We start from the raw sequence: 20,701 nt of genomic DNA on the forward strand, positions 1-20,701 counted from the left end.
GAAAGAGAATAAAAAGCAGCATTCGACGTGATCAAATCACAAAGCAGCCGCAGAAGGTATACATAGGACTAATGGTATCTCAGGCTATGATACTGTAATGGTGATTAATCTTCTATCCATCTGTCACTGTCACTCAATGGGCCAAAACGGTTGACTGTGTGGATTTAGGTAAAGTACCAGGACAGAAAATTTCACGTAAAGACTGCCGCCATCTGCAAAGCAGCGTGGAAAATGTATGCGACCTTTAGATTTTGACAACATTCTGACTCCCGCGTGATGATTTTAACCCCCCCACACCAACCCCCCTTTATTTTCACACTCGCAATATTTACACATTTGCATGATGCCGCAAAACGTCCACCGCGGTGGCAATATCGGCGGTGACCAATGCGCGCTCGAACCTCGCGCCTGCCGACCATGCGGGATGGAACACCCGGTTAGTCGCGCCCGGCAAGCGTCGCTTTTTTTGTCACAGGCGCTCGCGCGTTCCGCCACGTCACGACTCTCACGCCCCCCCCCCGCCGCTTCCCTCTCTCGCTAGCATGCCCCAGAGCTGGGGCTGGCATTAGCGTGGTCAAGCGACGACAGAGGGGACGGCGTGGAGAGTATGATTATAATCAGCGGCAAATACTGCCTTTACTCCTAGGCTTATTCGGTCTGGCGGTAGGGCAGCAGTAAAAGTAAAATATGTCACGGGCGGCTAAAACTAAAGTCTAGCCCGAAGCCGCTGTGGTCATTTGTAGTGACTGGCACGTGTAGTTTCCTCTTTGTATTCTTGGCCCGTGGCAGTTATTTTTTTTTGTTAAGCGCTCTGCTGCAATGCCCTGAGATAAAGGAGAGGGAGAGAAGCAGTTGCTTAACGTTTCTTTCTTCAGTGAGGCCAATGGCCAGTGGGTGTTGTGGGCCTCTAAAGTTTCAAGGTTTGGTATAATTTATATAGATATGTTACTATTTTGGTTTCTATAGTGTCAAAAATTTGAAATCACCGACAGGCTTATGCAACATTAAGTTAATATTATTAATAATCACAATCATGTGCAGTGTAATAACACTAAATGTGTTCTTAACACGGTTGGCTACATACGGTGCGAAATAAGTTCAACATACATAAGAATGAAGAGGGCTTTAACAAAATAATTAGGACATCAATGCGGATTGAGTTGAGTGACAGGATCGTATACTACTTGTGTGTTTGCATATACATATACGGACAGAAATATTGTAAAGGCAGTTCAGATTTTAGGAGCAACAGAGGAGAGAGAGAGAGAGAGTCACTTCCCATCATGGAGTTTTGTGTAAGTGTCCAGGGGTCAGGCAGCGTCTCCCCGGAGCCAAGGGATGCACGGCAGACTGTTGAAGAGCTCCGGGTCACGGCTGAGGTTTCTCTTTTTGTGTTGCATCGCCCATAGCAGTGGGGGTCATTGACGAGATAAGCGATTAATTCCAAAGTTTATAAACAATTGGGTCTTGCATCACCAGCCAAGGATTCCAACCTCGAAGCTGTTGGTAGAAGAATGATCGAAGTGCTATCTTGAGATAATGCCAAGCTCGTTCAACTTTTTTTCGTATAAATGTATTATTTTCTTTCGAAGTAATTGCATGCCATGTGTTCAGGTGACATTTCTACAAAGCTCCCTGTAATTTATAAGGTGCAGGTGAAATAATTTAAACATCACAACAGAATGAGGTTGCGGCTCGAAGATATATTATTACGTACAGTGAGGGAACAAAGTATTTGATCCCTGCTGATTTTGTACGTTTGCCCACTAACAAAGAAATTATCAGTCTATTATTTTAATAGTAGGTTTATTTGAACAGTGAGAGACAGAATAACAACAAAAAAATCCAGAAAAAGCATGTCCAAAATGTTATGAATTGATTTGCATTTTAATGAGGGAAATAAGCATTTGACCCCTATGCAAAACATGACTTAGTACTTGGTGGCAAAACCCTTGTTGGCAATCACATAGGTCAGACGTTTCTTGTAGTTGGCCACCAGGTTTGCACACATCTCAGGAGGGATTTTGTCCCACTCCTCTTTGCAGATCTTCTCCAAGTCATTAAGGCTTCGAGGCTGACGTTTGGCAACTCGAACCTTCAGCTCCCTCCACAGATTTTCTATGGGATTAAGGTCTGGAGACTGGCTAGGCCACTCCAGGACCTTAATGTGCTTCTTCTTGAGCCACTCCTTTGTTGCCTTGGCCGTGTGTTTTGGGTCATTGTCATGCTGGAATACCCATCCACGACCCATTTTCAATGCCCTGGCTGAGGGAAGGAGGTTCTCACCCAAGATTTGACGGTACATGGCCCCGTCCATCGTCCCTTTGATGCGGTGAAGTTGTCCTGTCCCCTTAACAGAAAAACACCCCCAAAGCATAATGTTTCCACCTCCATGTTTGACGGTGGGGATGGTGTTCTTGGGGTCATAGGCAGCATTCCTCCTCTTCCAAACACGGCGAGTTGAGTTGATGCAAAAGAGCTCCATTTTGGTCTCATCTGACCACAACACTTTCACCCAGTTGTCCTCTGAATCATTCAGATGTTCATTGGCAAACTTCAGACGGGCATGTATATGTGCTTTCTTGAGCAGGGGGACCTTGCGAGCACTGCAGGATTTCAGTCCTTCACGGCGTAGTGTGTTACCAATTGTTTTCTTGGTGACTATGGTCCCAGCTGCCTTGAGATCATTGACAAGATCCTCCCATGTAGTTCTGGGCTGATTCCTCACCGTACTCATGATCATTGCAACTCCACGAGGTGAGATCTTGCATGGAGCCCCAGGCCGAGGGAGATTGACAGTTCTTTTGTGTTTCTTCCACTTGCGAATAATCGCACCAACTGTTGTCACCTTCTCACCAAGCTGCTTGGCAATGGTTGTGTAGCCCATTCCAGCCTTGTGTAGGTCTACAATCTTGTCCCTGACATCCTTGGAGAGCTCTTTGGTTTTGACCATGGTGGAGAGTTTGGAATCTGATTGATTGATTGCTTCTGTGGACAGGTGTTTTTTATACAGGTAACAAGCTGAGATTAGGAGCACTCCCTTTTACAGTGTGCTCCTAATCTCAGCTCGTTACCTGTATAAAAGACACCTGGGAGCCAGAAATCTTTCTGATTGAGAGGGGGTCAAATACTTATTTCCCTCATTAAAATGCAACTCAATTTATAACATTTTTAACATGCGTTTTTCTGGATTTTTGTTATTGTTATTCTGTCTCTCACTGTTCAAATGAACCTACCATTAAAATTATAGACTGATCATTTCTTTGTCAGTGGGCAAACGTACAAAATCAGCATGGGATCAAATAATTTTTTCCCTCACTGTATGCTGGTCCACGGACTCTTTCGCTAGATTTATAACAGATATTTAAAAGTCAGAGTGTCCTGGTGCTTTTTTCAGTGTTGGCATGAGCGTATATCTATTGCCACCTCTGTGCTGTGTGGAAAGTCCACGTTACTATGGCAAGGACGTAAATACTGTGAACATCATAACAAAAACATTGGATTGACAATACTGTACATTGTTATTATTATTTGTGTGTATATGGTATACATGTTAAAAGGGGTGCTGGCTGATGGTCCAGAATTATAGCAGTGTCAGCCATGGAGTCGTAGGCATGTGAAAGGGCGTCCACTAAGGAAATGAAGAGATGAAATCGGCTTGCGCGCTTCGGGGCTATGTGGATTATTGCATCGCTTGATCGCGAAGGAGGGCGATGGCTTGGGTGAGGCCTTAATCCGGCAATGGATTGGTCATGGCTGATCATGATGATGATGGTAGGTGGAATTAAATCTGAACCATGATACTCATTCCAATTGTCCTCGTAGAGCTGATGTTGACGTAGAGCAACGACTAATTTTACTTTGTGGTGGTTAAGCCAGATAATTGCTTCAGGATTAGTGGAGTGATATATCGCTGTGCCTTCGTATGTTGTGCGTCAAGTTTCCGTATCTGTTTCTTGCCATGGCTTGTGCATCGGATGCGGCCCAGAAGCTTTGCGGAAGATCTAAGCCATTGATCTTCTGCATCATCGGGTCTTTATGCGAGGAGGAGTTTGGAGTTTGTTTGTGACTTCGTCTGGACTCATTCTAATAACATTTAAGTACACGTGTGATTCGTTTGTGTGTGCGCACGCTTGGGGGAGCGGTGGCGCAGCGGTTAGCATGCCGCGTTGTAAACCCAGTGACCCGTGTTCAATTCCCACTCACGGCGAACACTGGTGACGATTATCTAAACCTGGGCCTGCCCTAAGGCGACTCAGCATCATGAGTACCTGGTCTGCTGTCTAATCATCGCCACTCTGGAGACAAAGCCGGCCGATCGTGGTGCTGGCCACCCACCGCTTCGTGTGCCGCGTCGGCCTTTATAGGTGCTACTTGCTAACAGCACTTGCCCCAACAGTCTGTTAAGGCTGTAGGGGATCCTGTGTACTTGTGGATGAGTATGCAATATGGCACTACGTGACACCTTTCACATCTCTCGTGGTGCATTGCAAGTACCAGCAAGGGTGCAGCTTTCCAGTTCTCCTGTGCCATCAAGTTACCGATAACCGTGATGTGCAGGCTGGCATCAACGGCGGTGCATGTAGCTTGCAATTTATTGGCTTTATTGGGACATCGGCGATCCGGCATAATGCAAATGCTTCGTGGGAACACCATAGGGGGTGAGGTGAACTCTGTGGAAAGGGGTTTGAGGGCATGCATAACATGTGTTCATTAGGTATACGTTTAGTAGGCCTGCTTAGTCATTTATTTGATGATTTGTTTCCCCCCCTTCAAAGAAAATGTAATGCGCAAAAGTCCTGGGAGTCATTTTGTGAGTGGGCCTGCTGTTAGCATGAATAAATCACTTTACATCACATGATTTCACGCACCCACCAAGGGTCTCTGTTTGGGCAGAGAAAAAAAGTGTGTGTTTTTTTGCCGTTTCAACAATGAAATAAATTAACAAACAAAGCACATCTACTCCCGACACAAATTTATATTTGTTTTTGAGCCCATCAGCTAATAATAGCCCTTCCAGACCACTGTGCTTCATATCAGCAATGTATTTCGGCAGTTGGCTTTGCTCTTCACAAATTCTGCTGGGTAATATTGGTCCAGAAAAAGGCAATAGGTAAATGGACCGCAACATACCTTTAATTTGATGGACACGCAGAATGGAGTTCTGCTGATATACGCTTTATAATATAATCATAGAAAGCAAGTATCAGTTTCATCTGCGATGAGATAAATTAGCTAAACAAAAAAGTGATTAAAACATAATTTGTAAAGTGTAAGGACAAGAACGCTACTTTTAAAAAAACTAAATGTTCCCACAAATTCTAATCAGTCCATCCATATGACAACATCTCTCGTAACTTCGAAAGTATTTACTTTGCTGCATTTAATCTCCAGTTCTGTGATTGTGCGAACAGCACCCAAGCTGAGTACCAGTTTTCAGGAACACAGACGTGCCAAACAGCAGTGGCTGCCCCTGGTAATTTCAATAAATGTGGCCTCCCGACAGGAGATCATTTTAAAAGTGCTCCCTTTTTTCATTATCAAATGGTTGGCTTCGTGACACCGATTATGGAAAGGCAAACTTTGCAAAACATCGTAGGTAAAAAAAAGACTAAACGTTGTCTTCAAACGCAGCACATCCATGCCATCTTTGATCAACGGCGGCGGCGGTGGGGGGGGGGGGATCCAGAGAAAGTCCTTGAACCAACTTCTTGGGATAAAATGTTGCTGCTGAGGACGAGTACCTTTCATAACAAACAGGTTAGAAATGTTTTTAAACAGAAATTCTATCAGAGAGAAACCTTTCACCTTTTGCAAAAAACCCCTGCCAAAAACTGTCATCTTTGTTGTTGTACGCATTCTTCCAAGCAGCGCTCCACAGCAATGCGTGCTTCTGATTTTAAATATACGTGTGTTTTTGTGCAAACATTGAATAAAGGGATTTCTGAGAAAGGGCACAATTATCGCAATTGCTATGATAGAGGAGACAAATGCTGCAAATTAGTAGACTATTTTGCATTCACCGATGGCTCTTGTATAGCTTCCATAACACTGCAATCCGCACAAAAAGACAACATGAACGTGTTATTTTATGCATGAATAAAAAATATTCCACAAACCGGGAAATTAAATGCATTATTTACAAGGATGTCTTGTTTGTGTGCCTGCCCTGAGCGCCCATTTCTTGGCCAGTATTTATTGTGGGCCTTTATATGTAACAGGTTAGCTTTTATAAAAAAATATTGCTGGAGAGTGTACACTCATATATTAGTGTGGACCTTCTTTTAAATAATGACCACCCTTATCTAGTATGAAGCATTCCTTTGACATATTTAAGTCTACTTGACTTAAAGAAATGTATCCCACAAAGCCATGGAACAATTTTCAATGTTTTCCCCTTCGGAATAATGCTTTTATAGGTGTGCTTGAAACCAACGTGTAAATAAAAGAAATCTGACCACCAACAGCATTTCATGGGCAGCACACATTGCATAAGGTTAAGTTAGGGGCATCGCCTTCAGAGTGTTGGTCTGTGCTCTGGCTCTGTAAGTACACCTCGTTTGCTGGCTGGATGGCTGGTTGAGTGACGGCATGCATCTCACTCTTTGTGCCTCCTTGAAGGATCACTGCAGCATCTGAGCGTGGAATGGAAAGGACCTTCGGCAGATAAATGTGCGCCGTGCCTCTGCCTTTTTTTTGCCGGCCCGCTATGCGCCGTGCTCTGAGAGCCTATCTTTCTCTGTCCTTCCCTCCAGCCCACCTCCCCCAGGCTGACCTTTCCTTCAGCCATCCGTCCAGCAAATATACAAAGAGCTGCTCGGAATGCCAATCATTATAACAATGGCTTCACCGAGAGCCCTCTGTGGTTTCAACGATTGTCATTTGCTGTTTTCCCATCGAGACTCATTACGACGTCTCTTGCGTCGTCTCTTTTTTGCGTTGCGAAATAGGCAAATGGATGTACAGTGACCGGTGCTCAGAGAGAAACTTCAATTGATTTGTGCACGTGTGTGTATGTGTGTGTGCAGCTCTTAGTAGAGCGGTAGTATAGCGGTTAGCGCGCTGCGCTGCAAACTCAGCGGCAAGCGTTACATTCCCGCTCATGGCCAACACCAGTCACAATTATCTGAACCGGTCCTGGGCTTCCCCTAGGTCGACTCAGCCTCAAATAAGTACCTGGTGCGGTGTGTAAACATCAGCATTAGGGAGACAAAGGCGGCCGGGCGTGGTGCTGGCCACACACCCCCTCGTGTGCCGTGCCGGCCTTCCTAGGTGCTCGCTAACAGCACTTTCCCAAACAGTCTGTTTAGGCTGTACAGGGGATTTTTGTCTTTGTGCGTCTCTTGTCCTGTGCTGGACTATATAGGTGCTCACTAACTGCACTTGCCCCCAACAGTCTGTGAAGGCTATACGGAGGTGATCTTTGTATTTGATTAATTGTGGGGAGTGATACTGTTGTGCACTTCAAACCCGACAACTCATGTTTGATTCCTAGTCACGACTAAGGGGCCGTCCATAAATGACGTCACGCACCTGGGGGGGGGGGCAGACATTTGTGACGATGTGTGACTAGGGGGGGGGGGGTTGCAAAATGTGACGTCACATCAAAATGCGCAACTTTAAATAAATATAGACAACACGTTCTCTTGAATTAATTCGACTTTTTAATAAATGTTTTCTCCTGCAACATCAGAGTGCAGCGGCACAAAAATACGCACTACAATGACAATAGTTTAAAGCGATTTGAAGCATGTTTTAATTTGGGGGGGGGGGGCAGAGCTTTGTGACGTCATATTTGAGGAGGAGTCTGACTTTTTGTGATGCCGTGCGACAATGGGGGGGGGGGGGCGGGGTCAAAAATCGTCCAAAATCGCGTGACGTCATTTATGGACGGCCCCAAACATTTCTGGCGAATATCTGAACAAGTTATGGGCGTACCCCTAGGTTGACTCAGCCTTAAATGAGTACCAGGTACGGTGCGTACACTTCAGCACTGAGGAGCTGAAGGCAGCCAGGAGTGGCGTTGGCAATGCCACTCCCGTTGTACACTGTGCCTACCTTAATTGGTGCTCGCAAACAGCACTTGCAACCATGTCGTCTGTTCAGGCTACGCAGTGTCGAGGGTGGTGGTGGGGGGGGGAGGTCTTTGTATTTGTCATGAAAAGTCACGTGCAATTAAAAATGTTCCCGTACGAGTGTCGGTGAAACAACAGATGGTTTTTAGACGCTGCGCAGAATCGCTGTAGTTGTGTTTCACATGGAAGAGCGTGCGAGAAATATTAATGCAGACGTCCGTGGCGAGCGAGCACAACACGCCGTTCTATTCCGTCGAGGAAACAGAAATCAACCCTCGTTTTTTTATATATAACACAGCACATGCACCACGATGCACTGGTGGATATTGTATTATTATTATTGCCATGCCACCGGCATCGCAAAGACACCGGCACTTGAATCGAGGTCCACAATTTTCGGGAGGTGCAGAGACCCGGGCCAGTTCATACTGGCTTTGTCTCCCCGACTGAGCGATAGTTTCAAGATTATTTCGTTTAACCGGGTGAGAACTCAGGTGACCATAATACTCTCATTTGCAACCGTCACTTGGGGCATTAGCTTGCCGGTAGGGAGGGCTGATGATCGCTTGCGATGTGTGTATAATCCCAGTTGAGTAATTTGGCGCCCGCTTTTTCGAATTTTGACACATTTGGACCCTGACACTGGCACACAACGGCCTGCTCGTTGCGAATGACGTCGGGGGATATTTGACGTCCATCGTGCAGCGGACGGCGCTTGGCGTTACTGCGAGCGCCGTAATAACCAGGGTGGCCAATTGGAATCGAACCGTGAGCCTCATCAATAAGTGGCGGACGTGCGACCGCCAAAGATAACCTTTGGCACGATGGCTGACCGCCTCAAATCTGAAACTTCAACTCATTTCGCGCTCCTCATCCTTATTTTTGTTTCACCCGCATACATTTCGGACAAAGGAAAATACGGACTGAACCAACAAAAATTGCCTTACATTCAGCACTGGGAAAACAATATGGCTCGGTGTTTTTACAACCGTGCCGGTTGTTGGCTCTCCGTGGTATTATTAATTTCCCAAAAACTCCTCTCAGCCCAGCTGCCAAGTGCATCTAATGAGCGGTGCCTTTAAAAGTCGCAGTCGTTCATTTATTTATGCATTTATTGATCACCCGATGTATTTTTTTTACTTGCTGATGCATTTACACGCTGGCTTTACACCTACCCACCTCGCTTATTGAATGAAGCGGAGATTTGGCAGTGACTTTTGTGCACTTAGTTAGACTGACAAACGATTCTGCCTAAAGCATCTGTTTAAACGTAGCCCTCTTGCCAAGCCCATTTGTCATTTAAGTCAGGCTTTTTTTTCTGCACTCCGTTCTCCAAATCCTCCAGCACACACACACACACAAACGTACAGAATGTTTGTTTGCATATGTGCCGCTTGTCTTTGTTGACCTTCTCAGAGTCTGTTAAATTTAATATGGGAATGTTTGTGTGTGCGTGCACACAAAGTGTGTCTGAATTCATTAGTGGACCGGTATCAATTGCAGTAAATCTCGGGCGCGTTTATAAATACGGACATGTAGATGACCTGATTAAGAGATGGATGCTTTGGATGATGGCAAAAGAAGGCGTGTGTCACGGGGGGGGGGGGGGTTACGAGTGTGAGATAAATTAATTTATGTCTTTGGGGGTACTATCCTCACCTCCTATGGCTGGTGGCAATCGTTGCGAGAAAGAGCGTGTAGGCCAACGTGAGCCGTGTGTCGGGGGGGGGGGGGGTCTCGTATCTTTTGAATGTACTTTTTTTTAATGCCTGGCATGTCCCCCAGGCTGATTACAGCTCTGGCGTGTCTTAAGTTTTACGAAGGCGCATTCCATCAGTTAGACAATTACGACTATGAATGTGAGCTGATGATATAATTGTACGGAGCGCAACGCCTCGCACTGCCCAAGTGTTGTGCGCCTCAGCCAGCCGCGTGATTTCATTCTAATTTGAAAGTTAAGCGTGAAGGTCCGCGCAGGGGCGCCGTGTGCCATCGCTCGTTAATGACCGCTCTCTGATATTGTGCTCCCCCTGCACCGCCTCCACTGCTGCACTCTTACCCACAGGGAAAGCTGAACGAGTTGGCAGAGCGGCAAGCAGAGCTGGCCAGGCTGGACCACAGCACAAAGGACCAGCCTCAGGGGCCCCGGCTGTCTCATGACCAGAGGGAAGGCCTGAGAGCGGATCTACGGCACCTCAACACCCGCTTTGCCACGGTACTGAAGCTTTGCTTCCGTCGCGACCATCTGCGACGGTCAACGTGACCCGACTGAGTATCCGCATCCTCTTGGGGTTGATCACGCTCAAAGTCATGTTTACAGTACGACAACTGCGTAGGTATTCGGGGGTTGTGCTGTATAGCTCTCCGATATCCTGAAATCCATACATTCTTCCTGTCGTCTGAGCATTCGTGCATGGGAACAGGAGCCTCCCAGAAGTCGCAAGGGATTCGTCTCCTTTTCCGTGTCCATCCAATTAGCACGGTTGGCTACGTCCGGTGCGAAAGAAATTCAGCATACATACGCGACATTTCGTGCAGAGTGAAATGGATGGCTGAGCAACGGATAAATAGGGTCTGCTCATAGCTCCCCCATACCAAATCGGATGAGTGGAGTTTTACTATAATCAAAACATTTCATATAAGCATCATTTGGGCTTTGAGAGTCTCTAACTCGTTCTTACACAGCAGGCTGGTGTGATGAAGAGGCTGTCTAATAGACCTGCATTGTTCCTGTAATTCCCTTTTTCACAGAATCCACTCAAATGTACAAGAATCATTTGTGACCTGTTTGAGAAGAATCAGCTGAAATCCTTTCGACATCGATTTCAGAGCAGTTCTCACAGGAATCCACCTCAGGCTGCCAGCGCTGTGCTCTTCTTACACACGCATCATGAGACCGATGACCCTCTCAGCCACTAGTTCGTTTTTTTTACGTCTTCCTTCAAAAAGATCACCATGACAGAATACATTTGTCTTCTTTATGAGATGTTTCTTGGCAATGGCACGTTCAAAGTTTTCAAAGGCTCTCGTGCTCATACGACCATGGGGAGTCTGTTCATCTTCACTTGGCGCTCCTGTTTCCTCTTAATTCCACATTTCCACATACAGAACAAACCCACATTTTACGTCGATATCCGATGGTAAAAATTAGGCAGTTAAGAGCGATAATCTCTTGCAATCACATCCCGGACAGGCACTTGAAACCGTAATTTTTACTCGCTGTTTCCACCGCTGTGTTGCTCGCGCGGCTGAGCACGTCGCAAACGGTCATTCGCGACTTTTCTCGAAAAAGGCGAAATATCTGTCGTGATCAGAAGACAACACTGTGGAGAGATGTCACCTGCTTGCTGTCACAGCTCGTTTGCTTGGCTTACGAGGAAAAAAAATCCCCTTCCTCCTAGGTCAAATAACATCTCCGCTGTTATTGGTTTCGCGTTCAATTTTTGGCGTTGACATCGGAATGTCGAAGCGATGCGATCGAGAGTCGAAGGGAAAATCGCACGTTTTCACATGCTGCGCGATGTTTTTTGCGCGCGGTCGCGCCTGTGCTCGCAGCTGCGCGGGAATTGTTTGAGTCGGCAGCCACTTGCCACCGTTCCGGAATCCTTTGGGCCCGTGACGAATCTTCCCGGTTTTGATCATCCCAGCGGCAGAATGTAAATGACGGTACTTCGGTTCAAATGCTTTCGACGGAACACCCAGCGACAACCTGGTCAGCGCTGAAAATTATCGAATGATCCAGTGATTTTCAAAGTCAAGTTTTTTGGGGGGGGGTGACACCAAAAGAATCCCACCAAAATGATGTGTCGCCATTGTTGTGCGAAGGAAATACTTCGAAAGCAAAGTAAGTATATAAAGATGTGACGGAAAGAAGGTATGAGGGAGACGGAGAATACATCTTCCGCTCGGGGATTATTTTTTTCTCCTTCCAAATTGGTGACAGACGTGAACGCGGCGGATAATAAAGCAGGTGGGTTAGTGTGGAGAACCTGGAGGAACAATACGGTGCAGCGGAGGGTGGCTCCCGCAGGAATTCTGAGGTCTATGAAAAAGGGTCAGAGTTACGGGCCAGGTTTGTTGGCCTATCCATTCATGCTCGCACATCTAATTGAAGGTATGGCTAGTTAGTTATTTATTTAATTAGGTTATTCATTTAGTTATTAGGTTTCTACAGTTTTAATTAGAGAATGTAACAGTGTGCCATGAGACTTTGCCCTTTTGGCAGCTGTGGTGGGGTAGGATGGCCCAGAACACAAACATATGTTGAGTGTTTTTTTATCCTCTGCTGTGGATTGGTATAATCAGTCTAACCCCATTATTGCTTGTGTTGCTAACAGCTTCCTGGACCCAAATGCTTTTGGACTTTTTGATTTTAAAAAAATCCCATGCAGATGCCCAAATGGTGATTTGCAGCTCGGTACAAAGCCAGCTGGTGTTAACCTTGGTGAGTTCAGAGCACATAGTAAGGTCAAGCGTGTGTTTTTTGTTGTTAAATACCATCTGTGTTGGACACGGTTGCATGTGTGTTTGTGACATCGTCAACAATCTTGCAGCGTCAAATATAATGCGTGTAGCCTAACCGGGTTGCATTATTACATCTTTACATGTGGCGCCTTAAGGTTCGAATGTCCGACCTGTAATGCGCTTGCTTTACGAGCCTCTTCATTTCCAGCGCTTCCGTGCTAAGTTTGCTCTGGCTACACGATGACGAGGAAAAATTAATGCAACGTTTTTTTTTTTAAACATAGACCTGCTCTGGTTCAGACCGTGCGAAAACCAATTTATTTTCCGCGACGCGCCAGGTCCCCTGGAAACCAAGCCTGTCAGCCAGTCGGCATCGCCGGTGTACCATTGACAGAGAGCAGCGGAGTATCGCACCAGCATATTAGTAGATTAGTCCTGCTATAGCGGGAGAGAGCGAGTCGCATTCGCCTCGAAAATTGGTTCAGCCAGAATGTCGACCGACTAGAAGACAGGCTCTATAGACACAGTGCAGTAAAACTTTATTTGTACATTAATTTAAATTATAAATAATGTAAAGGTTAGCCGGCGGACCATTTTATGTTGTGGTAGCGTTGTGCGGTATAGTTCGGTTACGCTTAGAATTGTTTCTTCTTCCTGGCGAACGTTGTAAGCACTGTTTTTCCACAGCATAATTGGCTCTGCAAGAGAAAGTATTGTTGCACGAGCGTGTGTACTCTGGATAGTTGGGTCGATGAATACGTTGCTGCAGATCTGATAAAACAGACAGCAGATCAATGCATTTAGTCTGAACATTTACAATGGCGTGAGAGGCAAGGGAGAAATATCCTGGCCTAAAAATAAATATCCTTCATATTTGTAAAATTCACATGTTATGATTTTACGATTGTTATTTCGAGTCAAAGCTGGTATTATCTTTTTATTTAGCCAGTGTAAATTTTATTTTATTAAACGTGCCGCTGATAAGCAATGAGATGTTTTTAATTAACAAAACAAAAACGGGCAAAAATGTTTGCTGAGAAGAAGTTGATCACACTAACAGGATCAGAAGGAGCATTGTGTGGAAGCGGTTAGCGCATACGTTCATAGTGGATTATAATTGAAAATGATTTTTTCCCCATATGCCTTGCAAATTGGTATGTAAAGGGTTTTCAAGAAAATGGGTTTGCTGAGAAAGAAATAGTTTTCTGAGGCACAACAACAACATCTGTTGACAAGATTGGCTTTTTCATGCCACCGTTGGTAACCTAGTTTTACGCCTTAAACTGTGTTGTGCCATTAAAGTGGTAGAAGCAGGTTGTTGAGGCCTCTGTCGTTATGGCGACAGAAGTTATCAGTGGCAAAATTAAGCGGAGCTGGGCTATCCGATTATTTTATTCATCTACATTTTTTATGTTTTTTATTGAAGTAAGCGCACAAGTCGGTACAATGCACCAGTGGTCGATTACCCTAACTGATTATCATTTAATTCCGTGACTAAAATAGTTGGGGAAAGAAGACACCTCCAGTTCCCGTGTGTACGATATACGAGAGGTCATTGGCAGGCCTTGGTGACGTCATCAGCATCGTCCACCATATCACGCTGGGCGTGGCTTTTCTGGGGTTTCCCACCTTCAGGAGGCAGGGTGTGCCATCTTAAAAGGGGCTTGTGTAATCAAAATTAAAAAAAGGTAGTTACACATTTTCAGTCGTCGAATTGACTTAATCTCCCAATTATCTCACCTCTAAATGTGACCGCTGAGATATATGCGCCAGTGCAGTTCGGAAATACGCACTGATGTGAAATGCCCAATATTGCCATGATGTTCCTTTGTCGTGCAAATAATTAAAGCGGAATTTTTTTCACGAGTCGAGAACGTCATCTCCATACCCTCTCGGTCCTTTTCATTTGAGTTTGCGTGGCACGTGGCACGACATCCCCAGGCAAGGAAATGTGGTCATGGCGGAAATATGTGCTGGCACTGAAATAACTCTCAGCAGTCTTTCAATTCTTTGATGAATCAATAGCAATAAAGAAGTTTATGCACCAATTAAATAGAATTAATAATACCCTTGTGATAATTTGTTCGGAGAGAAAAAAAACGAAACCATAATGAACAATCGGCCATCTCAGCATGATTTAATTTATGTAAGCAAGCGTTTGTTGTTTTTTGTTATAAAGACTTGGTCAACAAGCATCACCCCGTAAATGAGGGAAAAAAGTATTTGATCCCCTGCTGATTTTGTACGTTTGCCCACTGACGAAGAAATGATCAGTCTTTAATTTTAATGGTAGGTTTATTTGAACAGTGACAGACAGAATAACAACAAAAAATCCATAAAAACGCATGTCAAAATTTTTATAAATTGATTTGCATTTTAATGAGGGAAATAAGTATTTGACCCCTCTGCAAAACATGACTTAGTACTTGGTGGCAAAACCCTTGTTGGCAATCACAGAGGTCAGACGTTTCTTGTAGTTGGCCACCTGGTTTGCACACATCTCAGGAGGGATTTTGTCCCACTCCTCTTTGCAAATCTTCTCCAAGTCATTATGGTTTCGAGGCTGGCGTTTGGCAACTTGAACCTTCAGCTCCCTCCACAGATTTTCTATGGGATTAAGGTCTGGAGACTAGCTAGGCCACACCAGGACCTTCATGTGCTTCTTCTTAAGCCACTCCTTTGTTGCCTTGGCCATGTGTTTTGGGTCATTGTCATGCTAGAATACCCATCCACGACCCATTTTCAATGCCCTGGCTGAGGGAAGGAGGTTCTCACCCAAGATTTGATGGTACATGGCCCCGTCCATCGTCCCTTTGATGCGGTGAAGTTGTCCTGTCCCCTTAGCAGAAAAACACCCCCAAAGCATAATGTTTCCACCTCCATGTTTTACAGTGGGGATGGTGTTCTTGGGGTCATAGGCAGAATTCCTCCTCCTCCAAACACGGCGAGTTGAGTTGATGCCAAAGAGCTCCATTTTGATCTCATCTGACCACAACACTTTCACCCAGTTGTCCTCTGAATCATTCAGATGTTCATTGGCAAACTTCAGACGGGCATGTATATATGTTTTCTTGAGCAGGGGGACCTTGCGGGCGCTGCAGGATTTCAATCCTTCACGGCGTAGTGTGTTACCAATTGTTTTCTTGGTGACTATGATCATTGGCAAGATCCTCCCGTGTAGTTCTGGGCTGATTCCTCACCGTTCTCATGATCATTGCAACTCCACGAGGGGAGATCTTGCATGGAGCCCCAGGCCGAGGGAGATTGACAGTTCTTTTGTGTTTTTTCCATTTGCGAATAATCGCACCAACTGTTGTCACCTTCTCACCAAGCTGCTTGGCAATGGTCTTGTAGCCCATTCCAGCCTTGTGTAGGTCTACAATCTTGTCCCTGACATCCTTGGAGAGCTCTTTGGTCTTGGCCATGGTGGAGAGTTTGGAATCTGGTCGATTGATTGCTTATCAATCGACAGGTGCCTTTTATACAGGTAACAAGCTGAGATTAGCACTCCCTTTAAGAGTGTGCTCCTTATTTCAGCTCATTACCTGTATAAAAGACACCTGGGAGCCAGAAATCTTTCTGATTGAGAGGGGGTCAAATACTTATTTCCCTCATTAAATTGCAAATCAATTTATAACATTTTTGACTTACGTTTTTCCGTATTTTTTGTAGTTATTCTGTCTCACTGTTCAAATGAACCTACCATTAAAATTATAGACTGATCATTTCTTTGTCAGTGGGCAAACGTACAAAATCAGCAGGGGATCAAATACTTTTTTCCCTCACTGTATCACACTGACTTGTGTTGTGGGGGTGGGGGGGAACACCCCATATTTTAATTAAATAAGTACGCAGGCTAATTATAAAATCATGCGATGGGTATGTTAACCCAAGGCTACTCGTCATTGATCCTGCCGGTCAGCCTTTGAAACATTGCGTGTGCCAACATGCTCACCCAGACACCCCCCCATTAATTTTGATGTTTATTTTTTATGTTAATATTTGCTAGTCCGTTCGCGTGAATGTTAATTGTACTACTGTCCAATTATAGCTGAACGATTATGCAATTTATAATCAGTTCCCCATGTGGGCATGTTTGTTCACTTGTGATATTTTTTTCTCTCTATATTACATCTTCAGAATAGCAAGTAATGTTTTGCCAGGAATTGGCGTTCGGGCGTCAGAGAGGGGGGGCGCATATGTGACTGCGTGTAAAGAGCGGTGGTGCAGTGATTAGCACTCTGCGTTACGAACCAGGCAGCCTGAGTACGATTTACACTCACGGCCAACACAAGTGACGACTGTCAGAGCCAGTCCTGGGTCTCCCCTAGGTCGACTCAGCATCAAATGAGTACATAGTGCAGTGGGTGTATAAACATTGGCGCTTGGGAGACGAAGGCGACCCACCCCCTCGTGCCATACCGGCCTTCATAGGTGCTCGCTAACAAGCGCCTTGCACCAACAGTCTGTCCAGGCCATACAAGGCCTGAACAGACACGTGTAAGTGTACTTATGTGCTAAAGTGCACCAAATATGTGTTGACGTCACTACCATTTGGTGATGAACAGCGGTTGTTGTTGTTGTTGTGTCAATGTTTTAGTGCATGTTTGTTTTGTAAGTGGATGCACCTTACTTGTGTAATACGTCTCATGCGGCTCTCCAGACATTATTAACTGTAAAGGTCATGAAGGGCTTTGTTAAAATCTATATTTAATCCTAAAAAAGTTAAATATATATAAAGAAAATCCTCTATCCGTGCACCTCTCGGTTAAATAAGGTACCATTTCATATTCCTGTTTCGTAAGTGAGAATTCGTTTTGTTTTAGGCTAGGGCTTGAACATTCATAAACATTTCGCCACGATTGAACTTCTCTTCCACTCTTTGCCTTGCCGTGTTTTCTCCTATCTCCTCTCCTGGTTTGCTTGAGCGGGATACTTGCACTTGCGCTTGTTCTGCTGGGCAGCTCTTAAAATCCTACTTTGTTATTCATTCATGTTCCCCGGAGCTAAATTGCGTCTTTTTTATCTTATTTTTGCCGTTTTGAGCAACAATTTGTTGTTTTATTAAGCACCGTGTATTTTTGCCCTCGTCCATTTTGCATTGTTTCTCTCTGGCAAACAACTGCATGCGATGTGCTTCCTTTTTGCCAATATTTCACCGCTTTTGTTTCCTCGTGCCCTATATTTCATCCACATTTCTGTCACAACAGATATTGCTTCAGCTGGAGCTCTGTTATAATTAAAGGCCTACTACGTTCAATCGCTCTGCCCAGTGTTACATTTTGTTTTTGCTGCACCCTCAAGTCCATTTTGTATGAAAGGGCCTCAAATTGCAACAAACTGAGCGGTCCTCGCTTGACCCCTTGCACATACTGTGTGTGGCTGAACGCAGGATAAGGGGGGTCCCCTCTGTTACTCATCTTGAGGGGAGACCTCAGGCAACACTGCAAGTGTGCAATAAGACGGCATGGCATTATTACATGACCACAAGTTGGCTAAATCGTTGGGTCTCGAGGGCCCCCACCACGATCGGATTTCCCTCCCTTTTGTTTTAGACACAACACCACGTCAATGGTTCATGTATTATTTACACGAGGAAAATAATTCTGTATTTGATTTTTGCGTGCGCGGTACTGTATAGCGGCGTGGTGGTTCGATGGTTCGTGCTCCGACCTATGAACCCTGCGACCCGAGTTAAATTTATGTCCGCTGCTAACTGTGATGGCACGGGACATCGTTTGCGAGTGGTCAAGTGATATCAGAACCGGTCCTACCCCTCTGTCCTCACCCCCCTTCTCCCCCCCACCTTTCACCAACCCACACTGACCAGCTTGGTGAAGTATAATGAAAACCAACATGGCACATGGAGGTCTTCATCCAGTGATGCAATGAGAATGGTTGACATTAATTTGATTTGTTTATTATTCATTTACACGTCTTGTGTCACTGTGTCCACCACGGTTCCTCTGACTAAAGGAAGAAAGTTGTTGAAGTACGCAGTTGCTTGTAATCGTCAATTAATGTTTCTCCTTTTTTGAGCTGTCAACGTCTGAATTGTTTATGCCGTGAGATTTCTATACTGCGGGTGTTAATGCCGTTCGTATGAACGCTTCAGGGGATTTGCTTCCAGTATCATGCTGCTTTACATGCAACAACAAAACACACACACACACACACGCAGAGACTTTAAATGTTTTAGCAGCTAACGTTAGTTCACGAAGCCAAGTGTGCACTTACGTGGCAAAATGCAGTGCTCCTGAATCCCCTACGGAAGGCATCAAAGGCCAAATCTGGCACTCCCCTTAAACATTTACACATTAAAAAAATGCACGGCGTGTTTTTTTAAAGTATGAATTTCACCCCACGTTTGTTGGTTAGTGTAGGCAGAGTGCAGTTAGATGTGAGCGCGGGGTGTGTCTGTGTATACACCTGCAGTTGTGGGGAACGCTTAGAGCACTGCGTTACGGAGCCGGAGATCCGAGTTCAATTCCCGCTCATAGCCAACACCGGTGATGATTATCTGAATTGATCCTGGGCCTCCCCAAGGTCAAGTCGGCCTCAAATGAGTACCTGGTGCAGTGTGTAAACAGCACCACTCAGGAGACAAAAGCGGCCGAACGTGGCGCTGGCCACCCATCCTCTCGTGTGCCTCGCCAGCCGTTCATTAGGTGCTTGCTAACAGTACTTGTCCCAACAGTCTTCTGAAGACTATAGAGGGAACCTTTGGCTTTGTATGTGTGTATATATGGGTTGGTGTCTGAGCATGAGTGTGCATACAAATTCGTTCCTGACATTAGCAATTTCTTCATGATTTAGCATAACTTTAGTACCCAGTCGGGTGCAAACTGCAAGGCTAGATAATACAACCCACTGTTCACCATGTTGCAACTTGGTTCCCTCCTGTCACTCCTTCTCTTTACTTCCATGTTAAACCAAAACACAGGGCATACTTGCATCTCTACCTAACTTCCTATGGCACCTCTTGCTCTCACGTGTTTGCACTCTCTTGTTCGATTTGCGTTTGTTTACGTCGCTTTTAGACAAAAACAAACCATAGATCTTACGTGCACCTGAACCTACCTCTGTCATTATGACACTTGCGCTCTCTTTGAGTTGATCGTGCGTCGTTTCCCACACCTACGATGGGCACGGTTGGCTTTGTACGGTGCGAAAGAAGTTCAGCATATTATGACCGTTACATCCATCATTTTTTAGTTGTGCAATATTCCTAAAGGACCCTACACTCATTCTTGGTTCTTTCGGTAAAGTCACGTAGAAGGGAAACAAAATAATAAAAAAATATAAAACAATAAAATTCTCACGACGTTTCGACTGCAACACAAGCAATCATCATCAGGTGTGAAAACCACAGCAATACAATTTTCTTACTATCATCATCAGGTGTGAAAACCACAGCAAGAAAATGTTCTCGCTGTGGTTTTCACACCTGATGATGATTGCTTGTGTTGCAGTTGAAACGTCGTGAGAATTTTATTGTTTTATATTTTTATTTTTTTATTGTTTCCCTTCTACGTGACTTTACCGAAAGAACCAAGAATATGAATCCCTGCAGTCACGAAAGCTTTAAATCAAGACCCTACACTCGTTACGTGCAATATTGACGTGTGTGTCTTCGTTTTGTTGTTGTATGTTTGTTAAACTTCTTTCGCACCGTTCGTAGCCAACGATGCTAATCGGAGTTACTGCTGTGCTCACGAAACCGTGGATCTCCATCATCATATAGCCGGACAACTGGCTAAACGGGGTCATCCGCGAAAAACAAATAAAACCAACTTAAACTTAATGTTGCTCACCAGCTGCACTTTCCTCAAACATCTAACCTGGCTATTGTCGCATCTTTGCTTTAATCCGATTGTGTACATGATCAGGCCGGTGGCTCAGCGCCAGAGTGAGCGGCTCACTTGTCCAAGGCTGCGAGTTCAAATCCTGTTTGGTTGGTTAAAATGAGTACCGCCTTCTGGGAGAACCCAACGATGTGGCTGTCCTATGGATAAACTCGCCTCCACCCATAGGATCGTGGAATTTCCATCCCTGGCTCAGGCCTAAAAATTTGACAATGCTGCCGCACCTCTGATGAGCGCGGTTGGCAACGTGCGGTGCTTTAGAAGTTCAACGTGCACACACATGCGTGGCCAGGAAAT

The 20,701-nt window shown here is 45.1% G+C and overlaps 1 protein-coding gene across 7 annotated transcripts in view; it reads left to right on the top strand.

Annotated features, from left to right (window-relative positions):
* LOC116953045 (dystrophin) overlaps window positions 1-20,701 on the top strand; it is a 662,108-nt gene that overhangs the window by 473,339 nt on the left and 168,068 nt on the right. For all 7 annotated transcript variants that reach the window (XM_032972888.2, XM_032972885.2, XM_032972886.2 and 4 more), the window contains one exon: window positions 10,141-10,290. In XM_032972888.2, coding sequence (XP_032828779.1) covers window positions 10,141-10,290 — 150 coding nt within the window. The remainder of the gene's footprint in view (window positions 1-10,140; window positions 10,291-20,701) is intronic.

This window comes from Petromyzon marinus, chromosome 49, assembly GCF_048934315.1.
Source record: "Petromyzon marinus isolate PM22_M1 ecotype Great Lakes invasive population chromosome 49, UKy_Petmar_22M1.pri1.0, whole genome shotgun sequence".
In the NCBI taxonomy this organism is placed as follows: Eukaryota; Metazoa; Chordata; class Hyperoartia; order Petromyzontiformes; family Petromyzontidae; genus Petromyzon; species Petromyzon marinus.